General features: G+C 39.8%; 2 protein-coding genes across 2 annotated transcripts in view; both read right to left on the bottom strand.

Moving 5' to 3' along the window:
* The window catches only part of LOC116311487 (basement membrane-specific heparan sulfate proteoglycan core protein-like), a 681,374-nt gene that overhangs the window by 174,127 nt on the left and 495,215 nt on the right, over positions 1–12,032 (bottom strand). The window lies entirely within an intron of this gene.
* Positions 7,833–12,032, bottom strand: part of LOC120439052 (basement membrane-specific heparan sulfate proteoglycan core protein-like) — a 35,383-nt gene continuing 31,183 nt past the window's right edge. Inside the window, exons 12-15 of the mRNA XM_039609736.1 lie at positions 10,194–10,253; positions 9,029–9,091; positions 8,886–8,948; positions 7,833–8,785 (exon numbers count right to left, since the gene is read on the bottom strand). Of these exons, the coding sequence (XP_039465670.1) occupies positions 8,778–8,785; positions 8,886–8,948; positions 9,029–9,091; positions 10,194–10,253 (194 nt within the window). The 3' untranslated portion in view covers positions 7,833–8,777. The remainder of the gene's footprint in view (positions 8,786–8,885; positions 8,949–9,028; positions 9,092–10,193; positions 10,254–12,032) is intronic.

Consider the following 12,032-nt stretch of genomic DNA (forward strand, 5'->3'; position numbering starts at 1 on the left):
CAACAGGGAGAAGACCTTTTTCAACACTCAAAAAATGAGTCAAACTCATCAGTTTCCTGAATGATGACTGAATCGCTTTCAGTTGTGACTAAACTTGTGTTTCTTCTCCTTCCTCTGCAGGTGTCGATGCCTCCATCAGAGACAGAGATTGTACTCTTAGAGCTAAAAGAGATGATCTCATTTTCAGATGAGGTTTTTCTGAACTCATATTCTATGTCAGCAGAATCCTTCACATCACAGGTCAGTGTCACACTGCCCCCTGCTGGTGTGGTTGTGCTGTCTGCTGTCAGAGTGGCCTTGATTTTAAGTTCTGTAAGTTAGAAGAATATGAGGCTGTTATTGTGGCCCTTTTAGTGGAAGAAGGAGAAACCCACCACATCTGCCACACAGATGTTCCAGCTGCGGTTTTATTTCCTACTGCAGCTGTGACTCAAATACAAGGTGAAGAGCAGGTGAGCCTGGCTGAGTAATACGCCACCTGGTGGTTTGTTCTGAGTTAATGAACCCCGACTAACAGAAAACCTTCCACACTCATTTGTGGATCTGTCACAGCAGAAGTGCAGCAAAAGTCACAAGTAATAAAACACACAATAAAGAGAGCAGGTGAGCTGTAACTTGATCACTTGTCTGTATTTTAAGTGCTTCAAGCAAAACTTTAAGACTTTCCAGCTGATAATATCTATGCACACAGATGTTTTTACACATTTACAAACCTGATTACACACACGGATTATAATACAGAAGAAAATAATCATTTCTTACCTTCAGCATTTCCACAGATGACAGTACTGAGCACTAAAATAATGAATAAAACCTCATCAGACATTTTACAACTGACAAGATCAAAAACAATATAAAGGAAGACTTTTAAAGATACATTTCCAGATGAACAGTAATCACCAAATTTCTGTGCTTCTGTTTGTCAAACAGGCTCAAACATAATAACTCAAACTGTTGTAACACAGTGTGTAACTATAAGTGATGCAAAAAGCAGCAGTGTATCAAACATTTAAACACTTAAAGAATCACAAGTCTGCTTTGTTCCAGCTCTCAGGTAAACAGGTTAAAGCAGTGACACACTGTAATTCTCACAGATCAGAAACATTTTCATTAATCGCTGCCATTCAAACAATGTCAGACGTGTACTTACAGAAAAAGCCCATCATGCAGAGCAAAGAGTGCCCCATCATCACATCCAGCCTGCTACACTCTGATCCACACATAATCTCAAACAGTTTTACTTTGCAGAAAAAAAGAGAAGTTGTGTTTAATATAGATACAACAAGAGTTTTTCTACAGTTTCTTCTTCTGATTGGTCTCTCTGTGCTTCCTGCCCTTTCACACAAAACTCAAACGGCTCCTGTAGCTTTGACCACAGCAGTTGGTTGACATGTTTAATTTCCTGTCCACTGCAAACATAGAAGTTTGTTTCTTATGTTATTACTTGTCTCTATAATATTAAGAAGTATTTTGTTGCTTCATGTCAGGAGACATATTTTGGCAGGTTATAATTTTAATCTGTCATGGTGCTCCAGTCCTCCTGTGCTCGCTCTATCTTTAATCATTGTTGCTCTCTCTCTCCTTTGTTTGTGTCTCTGTGTTTGTGAGTGTGCTTAACCACACTTTGTGTTTCAGGGGTGTAGTCTCCTCTGTTTCCTTTCCTTGGGTCCTGCACACCTGGAAGTGATGAACTCACCTATTAGTTTTTATCTGATTCCCTCACTCTGACTTAGGATGAAGGAAGCCCTTCAGTCGATGCCTGATCATTGAACGAGGAACAGTTAGTGAAGCTGGCTCCATCAAGTTGTGTGTTTGCTCTGTTTTGGCACTGTGACCTTTACTCACCTCTTTGTCCTCCTCTGTGCAGAGACCTGGATGTGGATCTGAGTGAGTTACAGAGAGACAGATTCCTGTGGGTTTGTCTGTGTTGGAGTCCTGGGCCTCACTAAATGAAAATCCCTTTGCCATAAACTTTGTTTCTGACTTTGCTGTAAATAAATCTGATAACGTTTCTTCAGAGTCCCACATCTTGAGTCCAATCCACACCATAGTGTATGATAATGATGTTTTAGATTATTTGTTTTTCTAATTCAGATATATATGAACATTTACAGCCTCCATGCAGACTGTTAGAGGCAGCTGCTTTTCAGTGTGAGAAATAAACTTCACAGTTTCTCTTGATGTTCACATAGATTTGTTTTCTATAGTCCAGCATGTTTCATCACCACAGTGACTCTACTTTAACCTATTTTAACATGCAAACATAAATCAAGTAGTGGTAAATATTTCTATTACTCCAGTATGGGCAGGTCATTTAAACATGTGCCATGCAGACATAGAGCAAAATGAAATTCCTACTGTGCTCTTTGTCTGTCTTTGTTAACTCTCTGCTGTTTGCTGAAGACTTAAAACAACACATCTGCTAACTGCTGGCAGAAACTGGCTGCTGGCTGCATTTCCTCTTTTCTATGCAGCCCTGCAAAAAATGAGGTTGTTCAACAGATAAAAATAACAGACAGTGACAGACAACCCTTTACACACATGTAGTCATTGTGACCTGTCCAGAAGACCAAAGATGTGATTCTTTATTGTCATGTTAAATCTTAATATTAGTTCTAGAATAAAATATATTACTAAGGTTCATGCTGTAAATCTGAACTTAATTTAATATGGATAGTTATGCGTATCCATGGATAGGGGGAATTTTGTTTTGGTGCTTTAAAAGTTTCACATTTATCAAAAAGTAAAGAATATTCTTCATTTGCAAAGTCTCCAGACAGACAATTTTGATGCACAGACGGGTCAAAAACATTCAGGTTTGGTGCTCAACAGCTCTAAAAGTTATCAAGTCTTCGTCTGAGGGTGTTGACTTTGACTGTACACTGTGTATTCTGATTCTGATTCTGCAGTTCTGCATAAAAATGTGCAACAAACTTAAAAAAAGCAGCACAAGAGCCACACATCCATGGAAAACACACAGAAAAAGAAAAAAAACAGCACAAACTACAGTGTAAAAGTGGTACGCTGTGAAGGGCTGCACACATGCAAATATAGGGTGAAGTGAGTTATCTTAATATATATATTTCTTTCTATCAATTTTCAGCAGCATGTTTGGGTCTGGGGGCAGCAGTCTAAGCAGAGGTGCCCAGGACTCTCTCCCCGGCAGTAACTCGTTCACTTCCCCAGAGCGAGGAGCAAATCCTTTTCTGACTGAACACCTCAGTCAGAGTTTGAGGTGCTAATTGTCATGCCAGGCACTTCAAACTAAGCGGTAAACCACCCCAGTGTAAGCTGGAGGTCACTGCTCGATGAAGCCACCAAAACCTCAAAAGGAAAAAGCAGAGACTAGTGAACCAGTCACCATCTGCCTCTTGGCTGTGCCAGGAAATTCTGTTCATGAAAATTGTCAAGAGAATCATTGACAACACCCACCAAGAAAGAGTTTGACTTATTACCAGTAATGCAGACAAAGCCCTGACACTTTGTACAGGTATCACCCCCACACAGGATATCCTGAGGAATGCTGTCAAATGCCTTCTCCAAGTTCACAAAGCAAACACAGGCCGGTTGGTCAAACTCCCACACACTCCAAAATGTCATTGAGAGGAGGAAGAGTTTCAACCAGTATTCAACAACCAGGAAGAAAACAATATTGTTCCTACAGAATCTGATGTTCAGTTAACAGATGGACTTTCCTCTCCAGTAATCTGGCATAGATCTTCCAGGACAGGCTGTGAACTGTGATCCTCTAAAGTTGGAATACACTCCAGTCTCCCTCCATGAAGAGAAGAACCCTCACCCCAGTCTGCCAATCCAAAGGCACCGTCCCCACCTTCCACACAATATTGCAATAGTGTGTCAGCCATGAAATCCCAACAGCATCCAGAGCCTTGAGTCCTGCAGGTGAATGTGTTGAGTCTCATCCATCCATAAGGAGTTATTAACTACCTCACCCCCAGTGATGGAAGAGCTGTCCCCCCTGTCCTCTGACTCTCCTCCTACTATAGAGGAGATGTCGGTGGGATTGAGGACATCCTCAAAGTATTCCTACCAAAATAAATCCCCAGTTGATGTCAGCAAAGTCCCATCCACACTATATACAGTGTTTATATTTAAAGGCTTAAAACTTTCCTTTTTGATAAAGCTTATAGTTAGGGCTGGATCACATGACCCTGAATCCTGCAGGCTTCCCATGATGCACTGGGTGTTTCTTGTCCACTCACCTTTTTCACTCATTATGTTGTTTACTTTCTCCTCTCTCTCCTCCCACCCAACTGGTCACAGAACATGGCAGCCCCTCCCTGAACAATTAAATTGATACTTGAACAAATGTTCTGTTTGCGTATCAAAGCAAAGCATGAACTCATTTTTTTATGAAGACAATTCTTTGTGTAGTTTTGACATGTATGCACAGATGCACACTGACTCAGCATCTGATTGTAACACAATAAAACAAACTGAACAGATGATGTGAAATAATAACTGAAACACTGTAACAATAATGTTTGTGTTGAACACAACATGTTACCAACATTGATTATGTCAGTCTGTCCAGTCAGTTCAGAAAGCAGACCCACATGCAGACCAGGACTCAGAGCACAAGAGGTGACCATTGTAGTTTTTAACATATCGTCTATATTTAGTTTGCAAAAATGTTGACTTCAGCCTTCCAGTCAAGCTCAATAAATAACTGAATAAATGAAAAATCTACAAAAAGTAAGCTGCCTGTATAATTATTAGTCCTAGAGATGGGAAATTTACTTTGTTACAGCAGCAAAGTAAATAGAGCAGGAATAAATAAATAGATGCATCATAGCTAAAAACAACAATACTATGCAAAAATAGTAGAGAATAAACCATTGAATTATGTGAACAATAATATGTCAGAGGATACTGTGGTGTCCATACAATATGACTGAATGAACTCTCAATCTCACCAGCGTCACCTCATGTGTCACACACAGAGGTGTAGTGCTGGTAGGACCAACTGAAGCCTTTTTGTTTGTTTGTTTGTTTTTGTTTTTCCAGACAGAATATATAATATATTCCAGACAAAAACGATTTGTCTGGAATATAATATATTCCAGACAAATTGTTTTCCCACAATTTTTCTGGAATATATATCCAGACAAATTGAGCTATCACTTAAAAAGTAACATTTCATATTTCATGCAATAAACATTTAAATGAGCGTGATGATGCATTTCCACAGGAGAGCTGCATTTTTATAAACTGACAGAAACTAAAGTCTGACAGACTAACACAATCATATGAACAGCTGCTTCTTGACAGACATTTTATTGTGGGATGTATGGCTCCGACACAGAGAACCTAAAAATCGAGTACATGAAAACCACTGTCTGTGCACACTGCTGAGAAAAGACGTGCGGAGACGTTTTGATTACCCATCTCTGTACAGAAATGGAAACGATGGCTCCAATTGCACATTCAAACAAAAGGTTGCTAGTTCAAATCTAGGCACAGATACAAATTCCCTTTTGCGGTTAGGTCAGGAAGGGCATCTAGTTTAAAAGTACCAAATCATCCAAATCGCTGCAAAGGCTCTCTGAGACAGGAGAGCAGCTGAGAGTAGCTTCTTCCTCTGTGCAGAAATTTAAACTTAAAATCTGAAACCAGCTTTAATTCTGCTCGGTTTCAACAAAATACTACAGAGTAGTAGTATGAGTGTACTCTAACACTACTCTGAGTCATCCCTCTCATTTTGTGTTGTGAAAGTGAAACTCATTGACAAGCCAACACAACATCTGGGTTCAAAATAGGAGAGTGCAGTCATCCAGCTCTGAAACACGACAGATCACTGTCAGATCTGCGACGTACAACATTTAAATATCTGTCAAACTGCTACAATTAATGCGAATCAGAAAGACCTGAAGTATTTAGGCTGATGTCGGAATTGTACAGTATTTAATACTGACTTTAATCAATTACACGGAATAAAAAAGGGCTCTTTGCAAACTTTTGCATGTGACACAATCACTGGCTGACTTCAACACACAGAAGAATCAGGATCTGATGGTAAATGGTGGTTTGTGTTGTTCTGCACAGCGCATAGGTCAGCTGTGACACATGTTAGGATCACAGGGTGGAGAAGTTTTTCATAAAGCATCTATCCTCTGGAAGAATCTGCCTCCACCTGAGTTTTCAGATTTATTTTTAACTCTGAAAAATTAACTCAAAATTTACCAGTAAATAAGTGAAAAAACAGAACAACATCAAAGTTAGAGGAAGGAAACCATCCCACAGGACAGAGCGAAAAGAGAAGACACATCAGGGAGGAGAGAGCTGAATAATGTAAACTTGCCCCTGTGCTGAAACAGCCTTAGAAACAGATGTTAACTGAAATGTGTGGGGTGCATGTGGGCGTGTCAGCTCCGCTGACGAATCCAGTCTTTGAGTGATGACGGGATGAATCCTGCTTCAAACTACTCTGCGTTTAATAAGGCTGTTGTGTTTTTAACATGTTTGAATGCTTTGTATCTTGTTCTATTTAATCTCAACAAGCCCCTAAAAACAGTCAGTGATCACGGTCGGCCTCTCTCGGATTTTATTACTGCTAATCATTTTAAAGCTGAGTTTTTAAAATCTTACAATGTAACTACAGCCCAGCCCATGCAGCAGTATTAATGACTAACCTGGTATTGTGGATCTCAGTTGTTCTCCTGACTGAAGTCTGGTCCGTTTACAGCATCCTGCCCTGTGATTGCATTTGTCCCTAACCATCGGGAACCCTCACGTTAACTTTTATCGAGTGAAAAAAAGTTAGCATTCATCCTCCAGCTTCACTGTTTATGTTATGCTAACGTAGCTGTGTCGCTAGCGATCATGTAGCACATCGTTATATACCAGCTAGCCAAACTTCAGTAACCCTACAAAAGTCACTGCTGTTTAGTTTCCTGTCTCTATTTATGTTGCAGAGCTGTATATCTTAATTTGTTTCAGAAATTTTCATGGATGCCTGAATATTAAACGTAATTGTTACACCTGGTAGAGCAGCAAAGCGGATCATTTAAATACAGATGAAAGGATTTAGACAGTTTTTAACTCTCAGTAATGCCGCAGTGATCGTTTGACTTCGGGACCTGCAGCAGAGTTTGGGCCCAGGCACGGCTAATGACGTCAGACTTAAAGACCGGATAGCGCTACACCTCTGTTCATACAGCGCTGATAATACAGACAGCAGCAGTTGTTGTGTGTTGTTTTGTATTTTTAATATTTTTACTAGTTTCAGTGTCTTTAGCGTTTTATTTTTTAGAGACAGTAGCAATAGTACTCACATCAGCGGACCTCAAAACTGTCGGTCGTCGTGACTCGTCAGAGAGGACCACCAACAGATACCCCTTTAACTTCGCCTGTGTTATCACTCCACAACAAACTTGATGATCTCCCGGCAAGTGTCAGGTTTCTGAAGGAGTCTGCTTGTTATAATGGAAACTTGGCTTGATTTCCTTATGACCAGCAAAAAAATGTTTGGAAAACATGAAGAATTTTTAGAATGAAGTAGACTGTGGAAATGTGCAGTCAATGAAGGTTATAGTAGGAGACACCTGGTCCTGGTCAGATGAACCACTTTAACTTGCTCCTTTCTTTTTAGCACACAATGATCATTTTAATCTGTGTTTTATTCCCATTATTTTAAATGGACTCAGTTAACAAAGGACCAGCATAGCAGTAAAACAGCACAATGGATCTAAACAGTAAAGTTCACAGGTTAAATTAAGACATCAGCCTAAAGAGCAACATAACAATGATGTTACATAAAAGAAGCAATTATGAAACTTTGACTGTAAACTACAGATCTGCTAAAATAATAAATCAGCCAACGAGACTTGATAATAACAATATAACAAGGTGTTGGAATGGATGTTATTTACACAGCAGTTTACCCTGAAAAGAGGACGTTACTCTCAAGTGGTGAGGGATTATTTACAGGTAACATTTAGTGCAGAAAAAGGTGTGTGGATAAATGAGTCTGAATCTGCTGCACAGCTGCATTCCTGAGATGACTGATGTAATGTAGTAAGAGATCAGCAGGTGGCAGCAGTGTGCTGGTTAGCACTGTCTCCTCACAGCAAGAAGGTCCTGGCTCGGTTTTCCCCGGGTCTGTGTGGCCCCTCTCCGGGTACTCCAGCTCCCTCCCACAGTCCAGACACAGTCCAGAGACCTGCATGTTAGATTAACTGGTGATTTTAAAGTGGTCGTAGGTGTGAATGTGAGCCTGAATGTTTGTGTGTCTCTGTGAGTTAGTCATGTGACACAATGGTGAACTGTCCAGGTGTGTGACAGCTGGAAGAGGCTCCTGTGATTCTGAATTAATAACCTGAAGAACATAGATGGATAATTCCTTTTTACATGATGTAGATTTTTAAACTCAGACAGTAAAAGTATTTGTTGGTGTCCATAGCAGCAGATCCTAATGAAACTCTGCTGACTTTAAGTCGTTGCTATCAGATACTAAAATCCAAGACTTCAAACTTTTTTCTCACTGCTGTTGGAACAGGATACATTCAAAGTTTTATTTAAAAAAAAGTTCAACGGTGAATATAAAAGATATCAGCTGAAGATAAAGAGCATCGATCTGAAACAGGACACACCTCTGTGTGCTTTATGCTAAACAACAGTAACAAGTCTATATCATATTATTATTCAATATCATCTTCATAAACACTAAAAAGTGAGCATGTCTGATATTTGGGCAGCAGAGGAGCAACAGTGGATTCATAAAAAGCTTCTTCTTGGCTTTGCTGCTGCAGCTCTCCTCACTGACCTGTAAGACAAACACACAAAGAACAGAAATGTCCAAGTTTCAGGATGTTCGCCATTTAATAACTTGAAGAATAACTCATCCTGCACAGAAGCATAATTACCAGAGAAGCTTCCTAATGTGATTTCAGAATAAACTGCTGCATCAGCTGCAGGACTTGATTTTCCTGTGAGTGAAAAGAAGATTTTAAGACCAGATAAACATGTTGAACAACATTCACTGGAGGTGATGGCAGACTTTGTTTACCTGCTTTTTTCTTGGCTTTTTCTTTTTTGGGGCGTTTGACCTCAGTATACATCAGACTGTCCTCTAAATGATACAAAAAATATTGGACATAGAGGTGGATTTAAACTCTGCAGATCAAGTCTGATTTGTCAGCTGCAGCCATTAACAGCATTAATGCCACACTCCCCTTAATGATCCTTGATCTTGGTAGTTTCACCAGATCATTACTTTAGTGGCCAAGAAAAGAACAGACTACTTTAAGTGCTAAGAGCAACATGTAAGAACTATTGATGAGATGTAATACTTCACAAGGTTTCCTTTATTTTTACACAAAAAGTTAACAGTTTAGACTTGTGAACGCAGGATATTTTATTTAAGAAAATTAACAGCGGCAAAGCAAAATCTTAATCAACTAGTAATAATTACTTAATTCAATCACCTGAATTTTATCCTAATATAACTAATCTACTCAGTGCTTCAGATATAGTGTTGATGTAAAAAAAAAAGAAGATAATTCCAGTTCATAAGTCCACAGTGATTGGTCAACTGAAACTTTTGACTGTGAACTCCACAGTGCTTTCTTCAGATGTTGCTGATGTTACTCATCTGCAGCAAACTAGAGAAAGAACCTCGAACCTTCCTAAACAGCTCCATTTATACTCATCTGCACATCTGCATCTCCATTTGTGTGTGGTTCAGAATCTATGGATGTTGTCACCGAGTATATCCAATGGACTTATTTGCTTCCCTGATTAAAGACTTTTATGACAGGCAACCCAACAAACCTGCTGGTGAGATTAACCTGTGATCTGATGAAGAGACTGAACTCAAACTGTGGAAGAAGATGTTTTGAGTTTTCATCGTTCTTTGCAAACATTCTGACCTGCTGTGTTTCTGAATCACTCATTAAATCTGTTCACCTTCTCCAGTGTGTCTGTGTTTGAGTGCTTTGAATGACAACAACACAACAACACAGTATCATGTTAAACAAATACACCTGACTTAATGACTAACCCACCAAAACCCTAAATGACTGCAGATTAACTCTGCTGATGTGTAGTGGTAGTGTGTAGTAGGTGAGCTTGGTAAGTGAATAACTAAACTCCATGTTGACCTATAATTAGCTGCAACATAATGAAATGACACATTTCAGTACAAACACTGAATGAGACTGTTGTGACTGTACCTGCAGCTCCCGTCTTCACCTCAGAGTAAACAGCACTCTGCTCTGGTTTATGATGCTTCCCTGTGAAGATCATTGTTGTGTTTTAATAAAACATCAGTAGTAGTGAGCAAGCTTCTTTATTTTAACGTGGCTCACACCCATGCATGTAAACATAACCAGTCGCTGCTTCTACGACACAGTATAAATCACAATTTGGTTTAGACAGCCCCCTAGTGGTGAAGCTGAACTAACCCACATAACTCCTATCAACACATCCCCTTTTCTTTAGATGTTAACTGCTGAACAACACTGTGGAAACATACCTAAAATTGCATAGCTTGAATTACATCACAAACATTTGTGACAGTGTAAACTACTGAACACACAATAATGCAGAAAGTTCCTTTTTTATATATGTATATATATATGCCTAAAGGTTTAGTCTATCAGGTGGCTTGATAGAGCGTGCTGATCTTCTGACAATGGGTGAGTGGTCTCTTTGCTCCACACTGTCCTTCACAGGTGTTGTTGGTTCAGGTGGTGTGTTGTTGTCATCACACTGTCCTTCCGATGGTCCCATTGTCTTTTGAGTGTACAGTAAACTCCTCCGATTTCTCCTTAATATCAGTCCATCTTCAGTTTTCACATTGTATGATCTTGGGTTTACCTCCTCCAGTACAGTTGCTCTCTTTGTCCAGGTGTTTGCATCTTCCACTCTGACTGCTTCATTGGGTGCGAGTGGTTTTAGACTTTTTGAGGATTTGTCAAAGTTGACCTTTTGTCTCTTCTGCAACTGTTTCATTTTGTCTCTCACTTGTTTGTGTTTCCTGGTTGTTGTGTAAGGAAGAGTGGTCCGTAGTTTTCTTCCCATTAATATTTCTGCTGGTGACTTGCCATGCTCCAGTGGTGATGCTCTGTAGCTCAGTAGTGCCAAATAAGGATCTGCATTACTATCTTGTGCTTTCTTTAGTAATTGTTTCACAATGTGCACACCTTTCTCTGCTTTCCCATTGGACTGTGGATGCCGGGGGCTTGAGGTCACATGTTTAAAGTCATATTCCTGAGCAAATAGTTGGAATTCTCTACAACTATAGCAAGGTCCATTGTCACTATGAACAATCTGTGGTATCCCATGTCTAGCAAATATTGATTTCATGTGCGTTATGACACAAGTAGCTGACATGCTGGACAATAATGCCATCTCCGGATAGTTTGACAAGTAATCAATAACCAGCAGGTAGGTTTTTCCTCCAAGGTGGAAAATGTCTGTTCCGACTTTCTGCCATGGTTCCTCCGGTATATCTGTTATGGTCAGAGGCTCTTTTGGTTGTTTGGCCTGGTGTTTGATACACGTATCACAAGTTGAAACCATTTTCTCAATGTCTGCATTTATACCTGGCCAATAGACTGCTGTTCTGGCTCTCCGTTTGCATTTCTCTATGCCTAGATGTCCCTCATGCAGTCTTTTCAGGATGTCTTCTCTAAGTGAGTGTGGAATTACTACTCTGTTAGCAGAAGTCCATTCACAACACTTAGTTCTGCTCTTATGTTGTAGTATGTTTTGCATTCACCTCTTGGCCATTTCCCATTCAACAGTGTTATAACTCTTTGCAGACTAGAGTCTTTTTGTGTTTCAGCCTTGATCTGATGTGATTTTCTGTCTGACATAGGAAGTGACTCTGCTACCAGGTTTACATGTATATTTACATCCATCTCTGTGGAGCTTTGCTCTTTGTTTGGGGTTGTGGCCCTAGAGAGCGCATCTGCTAACACAATGTGTTTACCTGGTGTGTAGATCAAGTTGAAATCATAGCACTGTAGCTTCATCATCAATCTTTGAATGCGTGGAGACATTTCACT

This window comes from Oreochromis aureus, linkage group 3 (genome assembly GCF_013358895.1).
Source record: "Oreochromis aureus strain Israel breed Guangdong linkage group 3, ZZ_aureus, whole genome shotgun sequence".
NCBI lineage: Eukaryota > Metazoa > Chordata > Actinopteri > Cichliformes > Cichlidae > Oreochromis > Oreochromis aureus.